At 37.5% G+C, this 24,869-nt stretch overlaps 1 protein-coding gene across 1 annotated transcript in view; it reads left to right on the forward strand.

Annotated features, from left to right (window-relative positions):
• Window positions 1–24,869, forward strand: part of IRAG2 (inositol 1,4,5-triphosphate receptor associated 2) — a 98,082-nt gene that overhangs the window by 34,464 nt on the left and 38,749 nt on the right. Inside the window, exons 15-22 of the mRNA XM_060024451.1 lie at window positions 723–857; window positions 1,610–1,720; window positions 2,736–2,899; window positions 14,441–14,555; window positions 14,979–15,141; window positions 22,255–22,316; window positions 23,403–23,483; window positions 24,050–24,146. Coding sequence (XP_059880434.1) covers window positions 723–857; window positions 1,610–1,720; window positions 2,736–2,899; window positions 14,441–14,555; window positions 14,979–15,141; window positions 22,255–22,316; window positions 23,403–23,483; window positions 24,050–24,146 — 928 coding nt within the window. The remainder of the gene's footprint in view (window positions 1–722; window positions 858–1,609; window positions 1,721–2,735; window positions 2,900–14,440; window positions 14,556–14,978; window positions 15,142–22,254; window positions 22,317–23,402; window positions 23,484–24,049; window positions 24,147–24,869) is intronic.

Here is a 24,869-nt window from a genome sequence, read left to right on the forward strand (position 1 = left end):
CCAAACTGCCAGACTGAACGAAGTGATGGCAAATCTGCCACGGCAATGTGTTTTTATCCCCGGTCCTCCGAGATAATAATGGTGCCAAGATGCCATCCTGTAAAGCTTTAGAGTTCTGAACAGGGGTTAAACAGCTGGCAATGTTTTGGCTCTGAAGTTTATCCCACTAATGGATTAGGAAGTCTGCCTTCTAATTGGAATCTGGAATAAGAGCCCTGTGACCTTCTTCCAACAGATAGCAAGAAGAAAGTTAACTTTGTTGTCATATATCTAAAATATGACAGGACATAGAGGCTTTGAGAGAAAGAAATTTGCTTTGTGAAATATCATCTGAGAGTATCTTCTATGAGTGGAGGACAGACAAAAGAAACCAGTCTGTTTTCAATGGGATTTACTGCATGCCCCCCAGCAGTTATTTTTTTCTGTGAATTTCTTTCCCTTCCCCTCTTTTCATAAAATTAGAGCCATAAAATATCACCTACATGTAAATGTTATCTATTGGATACCTGAATTTTCCTTAAGAATGAGTAAATATTAAGTTAAAGCCATCTAAGAGAGAAAATGAAAACAATTTTGGGGGGATATTAGGAGGACTTCATGAGACTATTTAGAACTATTTGATGGGGATAATTACATCGACCCATGGGCATCATTTTCATAAAATAAAAATAATGTTCTTTATTAAGATGACAGAGTTGTGGACATTTTGGTAATTGTTTCAGAACAATGAAACCAAGTGGCAGTGCAATTTAATCAGCTTGTCATCTCTGGACACAATGATGGACCAAGAAATGCTGCTGTTACTGAGAGAACTTGAACAAAAGGCAGTGGAGTTCACAGCTATGCTTCAGAAGCTGGTATTGTATAACATCTGCATATTGTGCTGTTTCACTGGCCAGGAACGTCTGCAGATAATTGACCTACAGTCTGTTTGCTGAGCACAAGCATATCTGTGTGTTGGGACCCAGATTTATCTTACTATGAAATGAGCAGATTTTTCTCAAACCTTCCTGATGTGGATCTTCTAGTTCTGCGTCAATCAGGACTAACGAGTTGACCATTAGATATGGATTGCTTAAGCTTGTTTTTCCCACAGGTTAATCTTTGGTATCAAAGGGCTGAAGATGCAGTATCTGTTGAACAGTTTCCTTCTGGCTAATGGCTAGTACCTCTTTCTCCATTTAGATTTTTGACTGGAAACTCTAGATGGTCAGAAAAGACAGAGAACAACATTTTCATGTTGGTATTTCCAGTCCCTTTCACAGTAGCTAGCATATTCTAGGTAGTATTTAGTTTGATGAATGAAAAAAATCCATGAAAATGCTTGTTTCCTTCTATTTGAGAGGAGAATGAAAATGGGTAGGTTTTATTCTGGAAAACAGTTCTATCCAATATATTCAGCACGTATGGGGCACCTGATGAGAGTTAGCGTCTACACATGGCAACATCCTGGGATAAAGGAAAGCCACTGGGTGGCCTTAGATGACAAGAAACTCTCTGGTGGCTTCCTAAATTACCTGTACAAAACCTTGTCTAAATTACTTCTTCTTATATAATTGCATATGGCTTTCACTGAATTCCTGGTTGAAGATGTGGAACTCTTTTTCAGCATGAAGATGTTCCTGAAGTTGAAACACTCATTGATAGTTCCCTACAGTGCGTAACTAGGGCAACTAATCCAGAAATTACTGTGAAAGAGAAGTGGGAGAACGAGCTTACTGTAAGTGTTCTATAGTTTGTGATTTTCCTGGTTTTTCTTCTACTTTCTTAGCCCAGGTAACGCTTATTATACACAGTATCATTTCTAAGACTTTACTGTAGTGTCTGCCATCTCATTCTGGCGATGTGTGTGGAGTGTGCATATATGGGTGACAGAGTGTGATGGGTAAGATAAGTGTGTGTGAGTGTGAGGGTGACAAATGAAGGAGACGGTGTGAGGATATGGGATATGCCTTGGAGAGACAAAGAGTAAATAAGCTGATTTAATTAAAAGTGTATTTTATTTGAATCCTTGCGAGGACTGGCTGGTGTAAGCTTGAATTTTTCCTATCAAAATCCTCTAACTTTGATAGAATGATAATTGTGCAAAAGAATCTTATTCCTGAGACTCTGACAGTTTTATTATACCAGAAATTAGCAGAGTATCAAAAACGGAAACTTCTGAGGTAGCTAGTCCCAGTTTTGTTAGAAAGGAAGCATATAAAAAGAAATCTCTTTAATTTATCCATCACTTATTATCTCTGCTTCTTGACTGCCAGACGACTTCCTAACATCTCTCAGCCCCCTGAGTTAAGCTAAAGCATGAAGTAAACTCTGAAAACTCTGGAATATTAATTTCAGCCCTTGCCAAACTTACCTTTTTAAAAAGGTTTTTAATATGTGTTTGAATATGGTAATCAACAAATACTGATTTTATTGCATTTCCTAGTCCCATTATATTCTAAAGCAATTGTGATTATTGATGAAATGGTCACGTATCTTAAGAAAAAGAAAGCAAAGCTCAATTTTAGGCACACTATGGGTACCTAATATGTACTTGTTAAATTGAGATGATCACCCCACAGGATAATCAATCTGTAGGCAACTGAGAATTGCTATCTGTTCAATTAGAATTTTAGAGTCCAGTAACCGTGAACGTTATTGAGGTGGGAATGGCCACAGCATGTTATATTGCCTCTTATTTCTTTATATTTAACATTGGAACAGTGGAGTTTGTTTTGTGACTCTTCTTATAGGAATTCAAATATATCAAGGAAGAGAAGCTAAACCTTTGTATATTAATGCTGAACAGCTTGAGAAACCACAAAGAATCCCTTGATAAAGAGTTTGCCGAATTGATAGAGATTCTGAAGAGATTCAGGCTGGAATATTTTTATTTCAGAAAAGAATTTCTTCCCAGGTGATGATCCCTTATATATAAGAAACCCATGCTTTATATACGTAACATGTTTGTAATTGTGCCGTGACATTCAGTTTACTTTTTTCAAGTTGTATACCTTGATTTCAGATGACACTTTTTCAGGGAAGACATTTTATCTGACAATTTTGGATTGTGAAAGAGTACGAAATTGACTTATATATTCAAAATTGCAAGTCGTAAACTTGAAATCTATGGAAATCCATATATTGAGTTATTTTTCCCTAGAGAAGGAGTTTGGAATCAGACTATAGAATTCTTTTAACCAGAAGGGACCTTAGAGATTATTTAGTAAAACCTCATAATTTTACAGAGGACTGGGGCAAAAGGATGTAAAGTGAATTGATCAAGACCTGAGAGTTATTAATGGAAAATCTATGAATAGCTCTGTTAATGGAAGGACTTGATGCTGGGACTGTTGACTCCTATCCCATTGGGCTTTATGTTCCGTCTCAGGGTACAAGGCATTACATTGGGCCCTAGTCAATTAAATTTCAAGTGAAAGAAGTCATAGGGAATAGAAGACTCTAAATATAAAGTGACTTAAAATCTTATCCTTCCTCTCACCTTAATTCTTTTTTTTTAAAGTACCTGTGTTTTATGTATGTGTGTATGTGTGTATGTGTGTATGTGTGTATGTGTGTATGTATTTATGGCCGCACTGCACGGCTTGTGGGATCTTAGTTCCCCGACCAGGGATTGAACCCTCGCCCTCAGTGAAAGCACGGAGTCCTGACCACTGGACTGTCAGGGAATTCCCCTTAATTATTATGTTTTCTGGGGAAAACTCTCGAAATTTGTACACTGTGTAAACCACATACTAAACAAGGACAGGGGTTAGATCTTTTGTTAACCACTATTTATATAGCTGCTAATGCCTTACTTAGCATTCCCTTAAGAAATGCTTTTTGACTGACTGAATGAATGAATATGGGTGTATTTTTCATTTAAATAAAGTAAAAGAAAAAAATGTACTTAGAGACCAAGATTGCTGAAAGAAAATAGCAAGAAGAAACTATTTTATTCCCCCCAAATAAGGAAACTAGGTATCAGAGAGAGTTTAATACCAGAAGGAACTCTCCAGAAGATGATCTTCTGCTTTCCCTAAGAAACCGGGAGGGCTTCCCTGGTGGCGCAGTGGGTGAGAGTCCGCCTGCCGATGCAGGGGACACGGGTTCGTGCCCCGGCCCGGGAAGATCCCACATGCCTCGGAGTGGCTGGGCCCGTGAGCCGTGGCCGCTGAGCCTGCGCGTCCGGAGCCTGTGCTCCACCATGCGAGAGGCCACAACAGTGAGAGGCCCGCGTACCGCAAAAAAAAAAAAAAAAAAAAAAGAAACCGGGAGCCCAGACTTCCCCATAGTGGTAAAGGAGGAATGGGTTAAGTAGATACGCAGCTTCCTTACACAGATACCATCTCCACAAAAGGGAGCATTGAAATTCTTCCCTTTAGCAACAAAGAACTATTTGGAGAGAGGCCTGCACTGGAGTCATCTAGGAATAAGTGAATCTTCTGTATTATCCTATTAGACACACAAACGGCCCAGTTAAATAATAGTAGGTACGATTTGTTGAGAGCTCATTGTGTTGCATGTAGTGCTAAGAATTTGACACACATTTGTCTCCAGAGAGGTTACCCTGGTGGGGTTAAGTGAGAGCTGGGATCAGGCCTAGATATGGTCTACTTCAAAACCTATATTCTTTCAACTATTAATCCCCCACCTTCTACTTGTTAAAATCGAATGTAATATTTATTAATAATATTCTAGGAACTTAGCATTGGGCAAAATAATACTCATCAGTGGAAGGATGGCTTAGCCCCTGCCTTCTAAACATAATTTAAAGGACACAAAGCCATATAGAGGCTACACACAAAATGATTTGGCTATAGGTATTAACTATGAATAAGAACATGAGTGAAGTATTTTGTGGTGGTGAGAGGGAATTCTATATTTAGATGAAGTAGGAAATATGTATTAAAATTAAACTTTCAGGAGTTAGCTGTTTGCTGAGGAGAAAGCTTCCATTTTGGTGCAAGAGAAACAGACTCCAGTGCTGAGGAATGGAAAGAATTGAGTGAGGCAATGAGAGGCAGTGAAAGAAAGAAAAAAAAAAAGGCTTTTGGAAGGCTTGGTGAGAAAAACATGTCATCATTTGTACATGCGTTTGTACATCCAAGTGCCACCTCTTTGCCAGACTTGTTTTCCCTCTAAATGCTAGGGAATTATAGAAAATAGGACAGAAACCTCTACCTCCATGAAACTAACATCTATCAAGGGACACAGATAATGAATGAACATATAATTATATAATATGATCCCAGGGAGTAGTAAGTGATATGAAGAAAATTAAAGCAGGATAAGAAGACCAAGGATGACCAGGACCTAATTTTAGAAAGAATGGTCAGGAAGGGCCTGTCTGAGGGATGATAAATTGAGTAGATAAATGAAGTGAGAGAGTGAGCTATGTGATGATCTGGGGAGTGTTCTAGGCAGAGGAAATAGCTAGTGCACAGGCCCTGGGGTTGTAACGAGCTTGGTATGTTTGTGGAGCAGCAGGAGGCCGGCATGACAGGGATGGGATGAGTGCTGGGCAGTGGTAGGAGATGAGGTCAGAAAGATAGGCAGGGGTCAGGTCCACAGCCTTGCAGTTCATGTTTAGGAATTGAGGTTTTATTCTGAGTAGATGGGAAGCAATTGGAGGATTACAAGCAGGGAAGTAATATAACTTGTGTTTTGAAAAATCATTCTGGCTGCCATGTAGAGAATTGTCTATAGAGGGCAAGAGTGAAAGCAGTGAGACGAGTGAGAAGAGGTATTTTTCAATAACAGATCACCAATTAGAGATCCTGAAATCAATTTACTGGATTATGACCCACTTAAAAAAATAAATATAAAAATATCAGAATACATTGTATATAGTAAGTGTAAGTAATATATCATAAAATTTTTGTTTCAGCTAGGTGTGTGTGTGTGTGTGTGTGTGTGTGCGCGCGCGTGCGCGCTTAGTTTATAAAATATGTACTGAGTCATGGTCAAGAAAGCCCCTGGAAAAAAAAAAAAAAGAAAGCCCCTGAGATAAGTGCTATTGTAATAGTCCAGGTGAGGAGTATAATGTGAGCCAGGGTGATAGTTATGAAGGTGATATGAAATGGTTGGATTCAAACTATATTTTGAGGATAGATCAGATCTGACTTACTAGTGAATTAGATGTGGGAATGCAAGAAAGAGAATCATCCTTGACTTAGGTGGTTTTGGTCTGAAAACTAGGTAAATGGGGTGCTAGATGGCAAAGTCTGGGGGAGACTCAGACGTGGCAGGAGTAAAAAAATCAAGATTTAGCATTAGGACATGTTAGCAAGGAGAGTTGTTGAATTTAAACACACACGCACACCCAAAGCTAAAGCTACTATGCCTCTCAACATGATAATGAAAATCTCTATAGAAGAAAAGTCTTTGAAGTTTCAACATTTGTTGAATATCTTTAATGAATGGTACTATCTAATTTTTTAAAGCTTTTTCTAAGGCTGCTGTGCTTCATAAAGTAAATAAATGTTATTGTCTTATAGGTACAAATACATATAAGTAATTAAAAGCTTTAGTATCATTAAATATGGGTTTCTGTTGGGCCTTACAGTCCTTTGGCTTCCCCTTGAAAGATAATGGACACTCCTGATAGCTTAGACTATTCCCAGAAAAGATAAAAGTAGATAAAATTGATGTCTTAAAAAACAGAGGAGGTGATGTCAGCAAGAAGGTGGAATAGGAAGCACTGGACCCTCCTTCTCCCAATGGGTACACTGACTCAACAGTAATACATGAGCAAATTCCTTTTGTGAGAAACCCAGAAACTAATACTTAAGAGGCTCCTTCACCTTGGGTAACCATAATGGGTAACCAACCACATCAAAGATGGTAGGAAAATTCTAGATACACTTGCACCATAATTCCTGCTCCTGGCACAGTGTTATATGATCAGAAGGAACCCCCCAGCTCCTAGCTTTTTCCTGAATAGGGAAAGAGTTGGACTATTGTGCCCAACATTCCAACTTTGCTGAGGGCTGCCCAAAATACCAGCTTCTGTCTTACCTGTCTCAGAATGAAGACAGAACTGGGTGTACTGTAGACATCTGGGGGACACTGAGAACAAAGACAATGGTTTGAATTGGCACACAAGCACTCATCATAGTCCCTCCCCCTAGCTCAGAGCAGAGTAAGCGGATAAAAATTCCAGATCACAGCTTCTCCCTAGGGAAGGAAAGAGTTGGATCACACATCCAATATTCCAGGTATTCTGGGCAGTTCCTAAGAGACTGGCTTCTGTCACACCCATCTTAGAACGATGATGGGACCCTTATACCCTGGATGCCTAGGTTCCACTAAGAACAGAAATGGTGGGTTGAACCAACATAAAGATTTGAGAGGCTCCTAGAATCTCTGCTCAAAGTGACTGGTAAGGAATTTTTCCTGTATAAGTCCAGTCTGCTAATACTGGGAGAGGTGGATCTTTTTTCTGATGTGAAGACACCAATACAAAGAGTCAAGAAAAATGAAGACACAGGAAAATATGTCTCAAACAAAGGAACAAAATAAATCTCCAAAAACTGTACCTAATAAGACAGAGATAAATGATTTACCCCACAGAGAATTCAAAATAGCTGTCATAAAGTTGTTCAATGAGATTGGAAGAACAATGCATGAACAAAGTGAGACTGTCAACAAAGAGACAAAAAGTACCAAACAGAAATCTTGGAGCAGAAGAATCCTGAAAATTTTACCAGAAGAGTTCAATAGCAGATGCAGAAGAAAAGATCAGTGAACTTGAAGAGAGGTCATTGAAAATTATCCAGTCAGAGGAGTAAAAAAAAAAAAAAAAAAAAAAGAGATTGAGAGAGAGAATGAAAAAGAGTGAAGAAAACTTAAGGGACTTAAGGGATATTATCAAGTAGACCAATATATGTATTATGGGAGTCCCAGAAGGAGAAGAGAGAAAGAAAGGGACAGAAAGATTATTCAAAGAAATAATGGCTGAAAACTTCCAAAATCTGGGGAAGGACACCAGACCCAGGAGGCCTAACAGATCTCAAATAAGATGAACCCAAAGAAATCCACACTGAGACACATTATAATCAAATTGTCAAAAGTCAAAGAGAGAATTTTGAAAGCAGCCAGCGAAGGGTTTTGTCAGGTACAGGGGAGATCTCATGATTATCAATGGATTTCTCAGCGGAAACCTTGCAGGCCAGAAGGGAGCGGGATGATATATTTGAAGTGCTGAAAGTAAAGAACTATCAACCAAGAGCACCATACCCAGCAAAACTAACTGTGCCTCAAAAATGAAGGTGATATAAAGACTTTGCCTACAAACAAAAGCTGAGGGAGTTCATTACCACTAGGTCTGCCTTACAAGAAATGCTAAAAAGAGTTCTTCAAGTTGAAACAAAAGGACCTTAAACAGCAATATGAGAGCATATTAAAGTGTAAGTTTCACTGGTAAAGGTAGATATATAGGCAAACACAGTAAATCACTTTTAATTCTAGGATAAAAGTTTTAAAAAAGTATTATAAACAAAAGTATAAAAATTTGTTAATGGTATACTATATAAAAAGATATAAATTGTGACATCAAACATAAAATGGGGGGCAGAGAGGTAAAAGTGTAGGTTTATGGTATGTGATTGAAGTTAAGTTGTTATCAGCTTAAAATAGGTTACTATAACTGTAAGACGTTTTATGTATGTCCCATGGTAACCATAAAGAAAATACCTATAAAAGATACACAAAAGAAAAAGAAAGGAATCAAAACATATCAATATTAAAAAAATCAATGAAACACAAAGGAAGACAGGAAAAGAGGAACAAAAGAACTAAAGACAGAAAACAATTAACCAAATGGCAATGGTAAGTCCCTCCCTATCAATAATTACTTTAAATGTAGATAGATCAAACTCCCAAAATAAAAGGCATAGAGCAGATTGAATGGATTAAAAAACAAGATCCAACTATATTCTGTCTATGAGATTCATTTTTAAAAAAAATTTTTATTTTGTATTGGAGTATGGTTGATTTAAAATGTGTTAGTTTCGTGTGTACAGCAAAGTGATTCAGTGATATATGTATAAACATATACATATATCCATTCTTTTTCAGATTCTTTTCCCATTTAGGTTATTACAGAATATTGAGTAGAGTTCCCTGTGCTATACAGTAGGTCTTTGTTGATTATCTATTTTATATATAGTAGTATATATGTGTTAATTCCAAACTCCTAATTTATGCCTTCCCCCCACCTTTCGACTTTGGTAACCATAAGTTTGTTTTCAAAGTCTTTGAGTCTGTTGCTGTTTTGTAAATAAGTTCATTTGTGACATTTTTTAAGATTCCACATATTAGTGATATCATATGATATTTGTCTTTCTCTGTCTGACTTACTTCCCTTAATATGATAATCTCTAGGTCCATCCATGTTGCTGCAAATGGCATTATTTCATTCATTTTAATGGCTGAGTAATATTCCATTGTATATGTATACCACATCTTCTTTATCCATTCATCTGTTGATGGACATTTAGGTTGCTTCCATGTCTTGGCTATTGTAAATAGTGTTGCAATGAACACTGGGGGGCCTGTATCTTTTTGAATTATGGTTATCTCCAGATATATGCCCAAGAGTGGGATTGTTGGTTGAAATGGTAGCTCTATTTTAGTTTTTTAAGGCATCTCCCTACTGTTCTAAGAGACTCAGTTTAGATTTAAGAACACATATTGGTTGAAAGTGAAGGCGTGGTAAAAGGGATTATGTGCAAATGCTAATCAAAAGAGAACAGGGATGACTATACTTATGTCCAAAAAAATAGACTGTAAGTCAAAATCTGTCACAAGAGACAAAGAATATTATAAAATGATGAGTCAATTTACCAGGAAGATACAATTATAAATATAATTGCACCCAATATCAGAGCACCTAAATATATAAAGCAAACATTGGCCGAATTAAAGGGAGAAATAGATAGCAATATAATGTCATTGTAGGAGACTTCAATACCCCGATTTCAATAATGGAAAGAACATTGAGACAGAAGGTCAATAAGGAAACAGCACACTTGAACAATACTATAGATACAATGGACCTAACAGACATATATAAAGGATTCCACCAAATAGCTACAGAATATATTGGGGCTTCCCTGGTGGCGCAGTGGTTGAGAGTCCGCCTGCCGATGCAGGTGACACAGGTTAGTGCCCCGGTCCGGGAGGATCCCACATGCCGTGGAGCAGCTAGGCCCGTGAGCCATGGCCGCTGGGCCTGCGCATCTGGAGCCTGTGCTCTGCAATGGGAGAGGCCACAACAGTGAGAGGCCCGCTGGGTAACTGAGATCTTGCAAGCCACACAGCACAGCCAAAAAAAAGAAAAGAAGAAGAAGAAGAAAGATCTCAAACAACCTAACTTTACACCTCAAGGAACTATAAAAAGAAAAGAAAAAACTAAGTCCAAAGTAAGCACAAGGAAGGAAATAATAAAGATTAGAGCAGAAATAAACAAAATAGATAATATAAAAACATTTTAAAAATATCAATGAAACTTGATTTGTTTGTTTTTGAAAAGATAAACATAATTGAAAATCTTTTGCTAGGCTAAGGAAAAGAGAAAACTCAAATGAGAAATGAAGGAAGAGACATTAAAATTGATGCCACCAGGGGGGAAATGGGACATAAGAGACTGCTGTGAACAATTATACAGCAATAAATTGGAAAACTTTGAAGAAATGGATAAATTCCTAGAAACGTACAACCTATCAAGACTGAACCAGGAAGAAACATAAAATCTGAACAGACTCATAACTAGTAAAGAGGTTGAAGCAGTATTCAAAAAACTCCCAACCAATAAAAAGCCAGGACCAGATGACTTTACTGGTGAATCACCAAACATTAAAAGAAAATTAATGTCAGTCCTTCTGAAACAGTTTCAAAAAATTGAAGATAAGGGATCATTTCCTGGTTCATTTTATGAGGGCAGCATTATTCTGACACCAAAACCAAAGACATTACAAGAAAACTATTCATCCTTGATGAATATAGATACAAAATCCTCAGCAAAATACTAGTAAACCATTTTAAACAGCCCATTAAAAAGTTGATACTCCATGACCAAGTGAGATTTATCCCTGGGATGCAAGATGGTTCAACATATGAAAATCAATTAATATGATACACCACATTAACAAAATGATGGATAAATAGCACATTATCATCTAAATTGATGCAGAAAAGCTTTTGATAAGATTCAACACCTTTCATGATAAAAATATTCAAAAAACTAGAAATAGAAGGAAACTACCTCAACATAATAAAGGTCGTATATGAAAAGCCCACAGCTAACATCATACTCAATGATGAAAGACTGAAAGCTTCTGCTCTAACATCAGAAACAGCTCAAGCATGTTCGCTCTCACCACTTCTATGCAACGTAGTACTTTCAGTACTAACCTGAGCAATTAGGCAAGAAAAAGAAATAAAAGGCATCCACATTGGAAAGGAAGTAGTAAAATCATCTCTGTTTGGAGATGACATGATCCGTATATAGAAAGACTCCACAAAAAGCAGTTAGAACTAAAACAAATTCGGCAAAGTGGCAACATACAAAATCGACATACAAAAATCGGTTGCATTTCTATACACTAATAATAAACTTTCTGAAAAGGAAACTGAGAAAATAATCCTATTTAAAATAGTATCCAAAGAATAAAATAAGAATAAACTTTAAGGAGATAATGACTTGCATACTTAAAACTATAAAACAACACTGAAATAAATTAAAGAAGATGCAAACTAATGGAAAGACATCTTGTGTTTATGGATTGGAAGATTTAATGTTGTTAAGATGTCTGTACTACCCGAAACAATCTACAGATTCAATGCAATCTCTACCAAAATTCAAATGACATTTTTTTACAGTAATAGAAAAGAACAATCCTAATATTCATGTGGAGCTACAAAGGACCAAAACAATCTTCAGAAAGAAGAACAAAGCTGGAGGTATCACACGTTTTGATTTCAAAATATATTACAAAGCTACAGACCAATGGAATAGAATAGAGTGTCCAGAAATAAACCCTCACATGTATGGTCAATTGATCTTCAAGTAGGGTGCCAAGAATACACAATGGAGAGTGGATAGTCTTTTCAACAAATGATACTGGGAAAACTGGATATCCACATGCAAAAGAATAAAGATGAACCCTATCTTACACCATATACAAAAATCAACTCAAAATGGATTGAAGACTAAAACATAAGGTTTAAAACTGTAAAACTCCTAGAAGAAAACTTAGGGGAAAAGCTTCATGACATTGGTCTTGGCAATACTTTCTTGGATATGAAACCAAAGGCACAAGCAACAGAAGAAAAAATATGCACATAGTTCTACTTCAGACTAAAAAGCACACAGCAAAAGATTTAACAGAGTGAAAAGGTAACCTATTGAATGGGGGAAAATATTTGCAAACCACATATCTGAAAAGAGGTTAATATTCAAAATATAGAAGGAACTTCTACAACTCAATAAAAAACCCAATTTAAAAATGGGCAAAAGAATTGAATAGACATTTTTCCAAAGAAGATATAAAATTGGCCAACAAGTGCGTGAAAAGATGTTCCACATCACTAGTCATCAGGGAAATGCAATTAAAAACCACAATGAGTCATTCACAATGATGAATGAATCACACCTGTTAGGAAGGCTATTATAAAAAAAAAAAAAACCCAAAAGATACCAAGTGTTGGCAAGGGTGTAGAAAAATTGAAACCCTTGTATACTGTTGGTAGGAATGTAAAATGGTGCAACTGCTATGGAAAACAGTTTGGAGGTTCTCAAAAAATTAAAAATAGAACTACCATATGATCCAGCAATCCCACTGCTGGGTATATATCCAAAAGAATTCAAAGTAAAATCTCGAAAAGATATTTGCACACTCAGGTTCATTGCAGCATTAGTCATAATAGCAGAGATGTGGAAACAATCTAAATGTTCATTAAGGGTGAATAAATAAAGAAAATATGGTATATACATACAATGAAATATTACTCAGCTTTTTTTTAAAAAAATGTTTTTGAAAGCTTTTCGAAAAAGAAGGAAATTTTGCCACATGTGATAACGTGGATGAATCTTGAGGATATCATGATAAGTGAAATAAACCAGTCAGAGAAGGACAAATACTGCATGATTCCGATTATATGAGGTATTTAAAGTAGTCAAACTTACAGAAGCAGGGAGTAGAATGGTGGTTTCCAGGGGCTTGGGAAGGGCAAATGGATGGTTGTAATTCAACGGCTATAAAGTTTCAGTTACACAAGATGAATAAGTTCTAGAGATCTGCTGTACAACATTGAACCTATAGTTAACAGTACTGTATGGTGCACTTTCAAGTGCTAAGAGGGTAGATCTCATGTTAAATGTTCTTAACCACAATTTAAAAAAAAAAAGAAAAAACTGACTACATGCTGTTGGACAGTGCTCAGTAGAATGTGTGTTTAGGTTGTTAGGTTGTTTTTATTTTTGGTTAGGGTTTTGTTTGTTGGCTTACCATAGTGGTGAAGCATTCTCTGAAACCATCTTTGTCTCTCACATGGTCCTTCTTGTAATCAGGGCTGGATTTATGTCAATGTACAATGGGATTCTGACTATGTATTAACATTTGAGAGGTACGCACAAGGCCTAAACCTGACAATGTCTTCCTCACTGCTTTGAAACTCCCAAAGGTTCTCATTCATTTGAGCTAAGATCCTTATTCAGGTCACGTTGTTTCCAGATAGCCATTGATATATTGATATATAACATGGTTTAAATAATCTCATCAGCTAACAGATGCATTTTTATATATTTGGGGGATTAGGGTTGGATCCAAAAGAGAAGTAACATAACAACACTAAGAGATTTGGGGTGAAGAAGAAAGGGAGGGGAAAGGCTTTAGAAAAGAGAGGACTGCAGTGGAAATACTAACAGCTAACTTTTGTCTGCTCTTGGGAGCAGCCCTTCCGGTGCTCATGGCACATAGTTATACCATGACTGACAATTCTTAAGGAGAAAGGCTAAGGTCACGAAACAAAGCACTTATTTCTTTTTTTCTCTCTTTTTTCTTTTCCTTTCTTCGCTTTTCCTTTCCTTTCTTTTTTTTTGAAAAAGCTAGCTGTGCTATGTAAATATGGTACCTGTCACAGTGACCTTATTGTAGTGCCAACGTAGCTAAGTACTATTAATGTAGCTTGTGGGGAACTGAATATTCCAGTGTAGAATAGGAAACTAAATGTTCTTATCTGTAAAGTGAGGTTATCAGACTAAGTGATCAATACGATTGCTTTAATTAAAATTCTATATTTGTGAAGCATTTTTCTATATTGTAAATACTTTCACTTTTTCCTCTCATCTCTGAGGAAGTATATTAAGTTTGAATTTGTCATAACTTCCCAGGGGGTGACTCTTAGTTGAAATGTCACTGACAGCTTGTGGTTTGGACTTTTTTTTAACTAGGCAGAAACAACTAGAAGCCATCACACAACTGCAAGAGGATGCTGTCAACCAGGAAGCCATCCTCAGGAAGAAGGTCCAAGAAGCCAGCCAATGGTTGGAGGGGGCAGCGGAGCAGGTAAGGTGCCCTTTGACTACATTATATGCACAGGAAGTCTCCTCAGATGTCCTTAAAACCCTGAAGTAAAAATGGAGGAGGAACCAAAAAAACAAAGAGGAACTGCAAAGTTCAGTCCCTCTCGACTAGCAGTGAGCGGAGGAAGTAAAGGGGGAGTTGTAAGAGGCGGTGTCAACAGCCTGCTGATGAAAGAGGCAACTTTGCAGAAAGAGGCGACTTGACATACCAAGACTTTTGCCGCTGTAGAAATAGCTCAGGCATACGAAGCCCATGCAAACACAGAATTGCAGAAGTTCAGTGGAAGCTTATCACTTCCCTGAGAAGAAAAGCACATTTTCAGTTTCGTGTGCATAAGAGTGAGTGCTCAATTGCTTTCTTTCCCGGCCACCCTGCTAAAATCCAGCATTAACTGTCGGTATCCAGGTGGAGGATGGAGATTCGGCAGCCCACTCTGCCAGGGAAAAAGCTAAGCCTTTGCTGCGTAAATTAGAGGAAGCAATTTCGGATCAACGAAATCTCCAGACTATAAATACTGAGTTAGTGAACACTTGCCAGGCACTTGAGCAGAAGACAAGAAAACCGAAAAGTGAGTAGCAAGTATTTGTTATGTCTGAATTCGGTCCACTCTGAGGTGGGGCAGAAGGACTACAGCCATTTTTCTAGATTCCAGCTGCTATCTTATTACTGAATTCATGATGATGAAATGGCTCCAGAAGCAGTGTTATGGGCTTCCAGAGAGATCTGCGTAGTGGCTAGGTGGATGGATTTAACCATTAACTTTCCCTTTTGGTTGTCTACTACAAGCTGGATTTTTCCATGACTGTTATTTCTTTAAAAATTAAACAAAACCTCTCAATATCTGTAAAAGTAAACATGGAAAAAAATCTTGTATGCATGAGATAGTTGAACTTGCAAATTGTTGACATATTCTACTCTGACTTTATTAGCTGGTTTGTACCCATCATATGGTAGAAGAGGCCCTGCCTCTCTATTTTCTTTTAAGCAGTAATTTTAGAGTTGAGCAAAATACTTATGAATTCAATGTGTATCAAAATATTATATATGTGTGAAAATTCTTTTAAAATTTTGTGTTCTTCACCTATATATTTTACTTTAAAAACTAGAACATTTGCCATTTTACCTAAAAGTAGATAAGCGTTTACTGAGGACTGGGGTGAGAAGACAATTGTCAAATTACAGAGGTCAGATTATTTTTAAGCTTATTTTATTCTAGAAACATGGTTCAGTAAAAATGAAGCTTATGTATGTGACCATTTATCAGACAACTGCCTTTGTCCAGCCAGCTTCTCGTTCTAGCAGTATAAAGTTTCTTTTTATAGAAAGTTATTGGTTTGGGTAATAACTAAATAGAAACTTAAGGTAAGCTAGTGATGGAAAATTTCAGACTTGTGTTTGTTTTGGATTTATTATACCCTTTCTACTGTTATCTGAGAAAGCTCTTTAAGAGTTTAAAGGAATTGGCTAGTTCTAAGATAGCAGTGGTTATTCAACACTTTATTATTATTATTATTTCTAAGCCTTGTAGAACTTGATCATTTTCAATAACAGTAAGTGTCATTTTACTCTGCTTAACTCTGTCAGACAATGTAAAGCATGCTTTAAATTACATAATCTTTGTTATTTTTTTGTATTGCTCAGAGGGCATTGGAGAATGTCCCCTTGTGATTGGAGTTGTTAATTTTGAGCCATGAACATGCCTTCGTTAAGGCATTCCAAATTTGGTTTATGGTGTGTTTGCTTTAGACACCGTGCTTAGAGGTCCAATCGTTTGATCCAGTTATTTTTATCCTTTGCTTAAATCAATATTATACCCCATAGTTTTATAAAACAAAGGATTTATCCCCTCCTCCAACCTACTATGGCTTGTAGTACCTTCTTGGAAAAGTCAGCCTTTGTAACTTATTCCAAAATATACATTCTCAATGTTATGAACTTGCTAGTGTCTTCCCAGTCTATCCTCAGGGGATAGTTGGTCCAAATATCATTTAAAATAGAATATGAAAGCTGCCCTATGTTGAATGCATGTATTTTTTTCTGGCTGGATAAAGTAGGGTGGACGCGTCCTTTCTGTCTTGAATTGCTCACAGTCTCACAGGCTTTATTAGCTCCTTTACTTGTTAGTATCTTTTGCTGCCCAAAGAAGGCATACCTATCAACATTTTGCTCTTAAGACCCTTTGCTTACGAAGATCTTTCCAATAATGCCCTTAAAAATCAACCTTTATAAGAAGAGGGTAGCACATATTTTCAAAAAGTCTATAGAGCAGATGTTCCAGATAGACTGTGAACAAACGTCAACAAGGTAGGACAGTTACAACACAAACACATCCTCACACATTCCACCATGACCACTGCCATCACATACTGTTTGAATTCTGAGTCAGACAACAAAACTGTTTAAATCCACTTAGTTCTTGTGAAGCTTTCCGGTTATAGCTTCATAAATTCACTAAGTGTTAACGGCAATTGCTTTCTGCTGCATCTAAGACAGGGTCATTAGCAAATTGTGTGAGGATGCGGTTGTTGTGTCCAAATGTTTAGGTCAATGACAATGTTCACAAACTGGAAGTAGGAAGTCGCTTATGACATCTGATGAGATACCTGATTTTAATGTTGAATAAATAATATTGTTCCAGTTTTCAGTTGCCATCAGGACTGAACTGATTTATGAGGTAATTAGTGTGCCTGCTTGCCCCCCTGAAATGCACCATTAGAACTAGTAAATTTCTTGAACGGTAACATATATTTTCTTTCTTCTGCTTCTTCATATGTATCTAAGTATCTTAACAAAGGCAACAGTGCATATGTAAATGAATGTTTGCTTTAAAAAGGAATAAAGCTTCTTAGATCTAGGGCATGCATGCAACATATTAGGGTGAATCCAATGTGCAGGAAACATAGACTAAATGATCTAATCCAAGCTATCACCCCTTTAGTATTCATCCTTTTTTGCCCTTATCTACGTAAGATCTTCATTGACTTGCTTATTCAACAGACAATGAGTGAAACTGTATTTCCTTTAGAAACCATAAATATTTCTTTGGAGAGAGAGCCTGAGAAGCTCCTGTATATTATAATTCCTTATTTGAACATAGTATCTGATATGAACTTTATAGTTAAGAGAAGGCTTTCACCTAGATGAACTCACTGGAAACTCTCTTCTAGCTTGCTATTCTTAGCGTGGAGGGCATGATGTGTGGGGCAGATAACAGCCTACGGTTTTGAGGATGAATGCAAGATGAGAGCCACATGTCCTGAGCAGTCAGTACACAAGAGGGAAATGAGACAGGAAGGGGGATTCAGGTGATGGAGACACTTAAACACAGGTGTTGGGGTGAGCACCAAGGAGAGAACCAAAGTCAAATACAGCTTGCTGGACAGCTCTGATGGGATGGGGGCCTACATTTTCCCAAATGAAAGATGCAGGTATGGATGAAATAATCTAGGAGAAAGTATTGCACAAAGATAAAGAGCATGGGATTTGAGGTTAAACAAACCTAGATTCTAAGTCTACAAAAGACTTTGATAAAGTTGGGCAAATCTCTTTCCCTCTCTGAGCCTCAGTATCTTCTTCCAGAAAATGCCAGAGTTGTTAATTTACAAATAACGTAACAAATGCAAACAGTGGCTAATGCTTGGCCATACTGGGTACAGTCTATTCTGCTAGAGTATGTTTCTATCACGTAAATTGTCTCTTTCATGATTGACAAATGGGTGAAGACGTGTAAGGATAATATGGGCATTTCATTCACAATTTTCCTGGGTCTAGGACCTGGATTGGTAGGAATACAACTATAACCTTCAGCAGGAGAGGAAAAAGCCCTCAGCTTGGCTGCTAACAGGCAGCAGGAGACTTTCACCTTTATTTTAAGAAAATTAAAAACAAGGGTCTGGGCTTCCCTGGTGGCGCAGTGGTTGAGAGTCCGCCTGCCGATGCAGGGGACATGGGTTCGTGCCCCGGTCCGGGAAGATCCCACATGCTGTGGAGCGGCTAGGCCCGTGAGCCGTGGCCGCTGAGCCTGCGCGTCCGGAGCCTGTGCTCCGCAACGGGAGAGGCCACAACAGTGAGAGGCCCGCGTACCGCAAAAAAAAAAAAAAAAAAAAAAAACAAGGGTCTGCACCTGGGCCTCCCTCCCAGAGACGCGCCATCCCAGCCCCGCAGAGCTCCGTTTTGCGGCAGGTTGTATTCCTGCCCGCGTTGCTGTAGCAGCCCCACTGCCTCAGAGTTCCACTTCCATCTGCATTTTCTCAGCACCCCACCAGCACTGTGCCATTTAAAGTGTCACCAGCATTTCCACTCCAATGTTTTTGTGCATTTCTAGCATCCTGGGAGTCAGCCTTTAGCCATTGTAAGTTGCATGTCTCAGTGATCCATGTTATCTTTTTAAGTACTACTACTAATTGTGCTTGTTAGCGCTCTGGTTACAATGTTGCATATACATTTTTAGTGGTCTCTTCCTAACCCTATTTATTTTATAAGCCCCATTGTTTTCGTTCTTGTTGTAGTTTTTTGTTTGTTTGTTTGTTTTTCGGTACGCGAAAACAGTTCCTCCCCACTTCTACCTTCACCACCACAAGGAGCAACCACTGATCTGATTTCTATCACTGGTGGGTTAGCTTAGGCTGTTCTAGAATTGAGTTATACAGTATATATACTTTTGTGTGTGTCTGTGTGTGTTTCCTTGAGCGTAGTACTTATCTATGTTGTATTTATCAATGGGATGCCCTTTTCATGGTGGAGCCACATTTCTTTGTAAGAACATTCCACAATTTGATTATCTTTTCTCCTATTATTGGACATCTAAATGATTGGGTTGGCCAAGATGATTTTCCATAATCTTATGGAAAAACCCGAACGAACTTTTTTGGCCAACCTAATATTTACAGTTTTGGGTTGTTAGGGAGAAAGCTGCTATGAACATCTGTGTATAGGTCTGTGTGTGGACCTGTGTTTTTGTTTAACCTAGGATAAATATCTAGGAGCAGAGATATTAGATCATAGTAGAGCTGTAATTCTAACTTTTTAAGAAACTGCAAGCGGTTTTCCATAGAGTTTGTAGCATTTCACACTCCTAGCAGCAATGTGTGGGAGTTTCAGGTATCCACAACCCCAGCATTTGGTGATGTCAGTCTTTTTCATTTTCTCTGCACGACGGAGTATCTCACTGTGATTTTAATTTGTTGGGCTGATTAGCCATTGTATATCTTCTTTGTGAAGTATCTAAGTCTTTTGCCCTTTTTCAAATTAGGTCACTTGTCCTTTTGTTACTGAGTTGTAGGATTTCTTTTCTTTATATATTTTAGATACAAGAACTTTGACAGATACGTGTGTTGTGAATTATTTTCTTCTAGTCTATGGATTTCAATGAACTTTAATATTTGTAATGCACAATGCTATAGAACATTGAGTAACACATTATATTACAGTGTTATGAAGTCCATAATCCATAAACGTCAACGCTTATTGATACCTAACATTACTACAGCTCATTATCATGGTTTTGATTTTCAGCAGCCAATTAATCGCAGGGCCTTTGCCTGAAAGCTTTAGTGCATAGTCATTTAGAAAGTTGTTTTATCTCAGCTTCCTTCAAAGAAAATGCATCCAAGACAACTGTTCTCATCCTACGTCACAGATGGCAACAGCAGGGGAAACAGTGGCCATTGTTTTAGTTGCTTCCATGTGAAACCTAAATGCCCTAGAGACATGGCAGGTCCAACTCCAAACACATAAAGAAGAATGCAAAGGTACATGCAAATTAACGTCATAAGCCAGCTTGTTTCGCCTTATGAAACATATGAAAATAATTGCTACCCATTGTACAAAACATCTGTTGAAATGAGGTTTACAACTTGGAACTTGTTTTGAGATGGACTATTTCTAAAAATCAAGATTGCCTGGTGGGAAAGCAGATGGGCAATTTAGACAGTCTTATACTAACTCATTATTTCTTCTGAACACAAGCTTAATTTGGAAATTCAAAGACAGTGTTTTGAGATACACAACTTCAGAAGCATAATGTTGGCCACTTCTGAAAACTTTGATTGCTGTTGCTCAGATATAGGTCAGGAGGAGGACAGAGCCTTACTTCTTAATACAGTTAACACAGAGAATTTTTAAAAACTGAATCTTTACTAGAGTTCTAAGTATTAAGAGTTTAATTTTTCTTAACTTACATATGTTGGAAATAGTTTAAAAATATATTTTCCTCCTTGTGGGCCTCATAAACACTGTCAAGCTTAATTGGGAAATGTTATTTTTACAAAAAAATATTCTTACAAAATAAATTTTACATGGGGAATTTTCCACATAATTGAAGCTTTTCAAGCTCTTTATCCCTGAAAAATATTTATAATTAGATTCTGTAATTTCCACATGTATTAGCATTATTTTCATGGCGCAGAATTTCTTCAGGCTACTGAGATATAAAACTGTTGGTCTTTAAAATAAGAAGCACCAGATTTCTACGTGTTTTGGACACCAGAGTATCTGCTGTTAATTTTCCTGGCTGTTAGTGGGTTTTTTTTTTAAATGGCAGCTATTAATACACCTCCATCTAACAGAGCTTCGTACCCTCATTTAATTTTTGTTTTTAATCATCTGTGGGCTGAGAAAACAGTCAAGCTTGTGAGAATTATGTATAAATTCAGAGCCCACTGTCTGAGTGAACTGTGAGGATCTGCCGCATGGATAAAGGGCATGGATATCAACATCTATTTTGGTTGTTCCCAAGATTTCAGCCTATTTTCTGGTTCTTGGCTATCTTTCAAAGGGTATAGATTGTCAAATAAGTAATATGTGGCTATTTAACTTAAGAAGTTAGATAGGTATTTTTATCACTTTCATTATTCCAGAGAGGACAATTTGGAAGTTACTGGGAAGCAGATTTCAGTTAAGTAGAGAGACACGTATTTTTAATTTCACAAAAGAGTATAGTGAACGGAGCGTTGTCCTATGAGTCTGATCTCAGCTCCACGAATAACCATTTATCCACTTAAATCTTCTGGATATCAGTGTCTTCATGATCCCAGACCTACTTGTAGGAATCTGGGATTCTATGACTCCATTTCCAGGGCTTCCATTGCTTGTAGCTCAAGCAGAGGCTTACTGAAGAGACAATTTCCCCATGGGTAGGAGGTTGGACCGAGTGACCTCTGAGGTGTATTCCCTTTTTAGCATGAATAATTCTGTGACTCACTTCTAGAAGATAATTCACTTGCATCTATCAAGGTTAATTTTAAATACTCAAGGGCAATAATGGTTTAGTTGCTCCTACCTGTTTTATTTCTGCTTTCCCAGTTTCACGAGTCATGAGTTGAGAATGTCATTCTCAGAAGCCGTTGTTTTCTCTTTCCTTTCCTCAGGCCTCAAATTGAAAGCTGTTAAAAGTTTATGAAATGGGACTTCCCTGGCGGTCCAGTGGTTAAGACTTCATCTGCCAGTGCAGGGGGTTCGGGTTCGATCCCTGGTCGGGGAGCTAAGATCCCACATGCCTCGGGGCCAAAAAACCAAAGCAGAAGCAATATTGTAACAAATTCAATAAAGACTTTAAAAATGGTCCACATCAAAAAATCTTTCCACATCAAAAAATCTTTAGGGAAAAAAGTTTACAAAATGAACTAAGGGAAAAGGGGGTTACGAATTGTCATATTAATCTGGTTATAAATTCTCTTTATAGCAACAATTGAGTCACTAAGAAAGAAGTTAATTAAAGGACAACTCCACGGCTTGCTGTTTCAGGTAAAAAGCAAACAAAAAGACCCAAACCTCTGTGATATGTGTTTACTGTGGGCAAGTTGTCCAGTTGGTGTTAAGATTTTGAAGCTAAGTTATAATATATAATAATTTTAGCCATAAAATTAAATAATCAAGTTAGAAAAGATGCTCTGGTAGACTTTGTTTTCTTATGCACTGAAAGCATTTAGCAAAACAGGAGAGGAGAATGCACATGAGTCGTGGCTCCTAATAACATCTTTCAGAGAGGAAGCATTTCAGAACTGTATCTGTTAGCAAAGGGCCAGTCTGCTAGCCTTAGGCACCTCCTTTCTGAGACTCTTGAGTGGGCTTTGATGGTTGCTGTCTCTTTTCTCTCCTAGTTGAATTAAACTTTCAACTCCTCTCTGTCTGGATATCTCAAGATATCCATGGTACAGTTAAATGTATTTCTTTCTCTTCTGACACTTGGTGAATTTCTCCTTTCTGTTCATAAATAAAGAACATAAGGAACAGCAAGGTTGGCACTGGAGGGAAGGGGCTGGAGGAGGAAAGAGAGAAGGGTGATATTTGCATGTATCTGTTTCTAGGGCATAATGCAGCCACATCTGTTTAAGGAGAAAAAAAATTCATGTAGGAGATTAAGCTAGGCAGAGTGCCTAAAAATCCCCTTACAATAAGTTGAACTGGAAAAATCTCCATAATCATCTCAAGAACACCAATTTTCTATTACCATGTAACTGATAGACATGTATCTACCTCTTGGACAAAAGTCGCAATTTTATTGCTGTAGAAATTTCACAGACAGCATTTTCACTCTCTGAGTTATGTCTCCAACAAGCTTCTTTGGTCTCTGCTTGAAGATTTCAGTGACAAAGCCATTCAGTTTCCTGTTCCTGATCTTTGGATTTCATTCCTAGAACAAGTAATGGGGAAAATGCAGTGAGAGGTTTACCATTACAAACTTGTTCCCTTAATGAAAAATACAAGATAAAGAACTAGTCCATTTTCTCCTTCTCAGGTAGCATCACATCTTAAATCTAATGTATTTTGTATCTGTCACTCTCCCATCATTCTGTCTTTGAATGCACTCCACCATTTTTCTCATGACAGAGCTGTTTAGATGAGGAATTTCCTCACTACGATCCCTTGTCCTGCACGGATAGAATTCATCAACCTCTCCAGGAACAGTTGGTGAGTTTAAGCTTTTTGAAACTATTTAAGTGCCAATTGTGAATCTCCTACTATGCCAAAATAGAAAGTTAAGTCCAATGTGTATTAGAAAGTTAGAATTCTAAGCTATACTGATTTTCTTGAGAGGGTATCAGACAACGCAAGATACCTATTTTTTTCTTTATCATGTGCACACACACAATTTTGATAGGCCCTAGGAAATGGTACTATTTAAAACTTTTTGATTATGGTATCATGAAGAAGAATTATATAACTAAACTTGCCCCTCACTCATATTTCTTTCCTCAAAGCCTTTGTTTATATGAAAGTGTTGATTATTGGGAATTGATGTTATCTTTCTGTTAAATTATTGAAGAGTGATTTTTAACAAGAATTACATTTTTACTTATAAGCTACGTCCCTTTTGATCCAAAGCATGAAAACTTTGTTACTTGATGTCATTTATTTTCTTCTCAAACTCTCTTGCGGGAGAACAGTGATATTCTTTCTAATTTTGGAGATGAAGAGAGATTATGAAATATATTACAGCCCTTTGGAAAGCTAATAGTACTTGATATTCTGTTCAGAAGCAGTGTTGCCATAAACGATATAGTGATCAAGAAGCAAGAATACATCGGCTACCCCTGACCTTCAGACGTACATGCTGGTACACACCTCTGCTGGGTAAGCATGGATAGACCCTTTCCTATACCCTGTCAGACACAGCTGGGGGTGGGGTTCTTCTTGAGAGGGAAAATAATTAATCACAATTATATAACAAATGTTGAAAACTTAGATGTTTATCCCTGAATTCAGTCAGTCAACTTATATTTGACCACCTACTCTGTGCAAGGCACTATTTTATGTATACTAGAAAGTGAGTCCTAAAGTAACTCACAGACTATTAAGGAAGTAAGACCTGGGTTCAGAGAAGGCTCTGTAGAAGAAATGAGTGTTGAACCAGGCATGGAAAGACGGGCTGCATTTGGAAAAGCAAAAAGCAGGGAAAAAGTATTCCAATTGGGGAGATTGACATGAGGGGGAAAAAAAATGCAAAAGTTTTAAGTGTTTGGAGAAGAGTCCATGCTGGATAAGTCACTGTGGAGATAAGAGGGCTTGGGTCAAGATGGAGTAGAATTTAAGTTTGGAGCATGTTGTAGGTCACCTCATGGACTATTAATGCCAGTCTAAGGAGAATGAACTTTATCTTAGGAAATGCTGAAAGTGGTGGTATCTCTCATCACAACCTGGATGTGCTTGAAAGCAAAAGTTAATGGTTGGTTCCGAAATGACAAAAGAAATGGGATGATTATCAAAATAAATTTAAGAAGGAATAAGAAGCAAGTAGAGGACTTGTGGATCATTTCAACTAGAAGAGAGAAAACTGCTACCACTACTAACAAGTGG

The sequence above is a fragment of the Delphinus delphis genome, chromosome 11, assembly GCF_949987515.2.
Source record: "Delphinus delphis chromosome 11, mDelDel1.2, whole genome shotgun sequence".
NCBI lineage: Eukaryota > Metazoa > Chordata > Mammalia > Artiodactyla > Delphinidae > Delphinus > Delphinus delphis.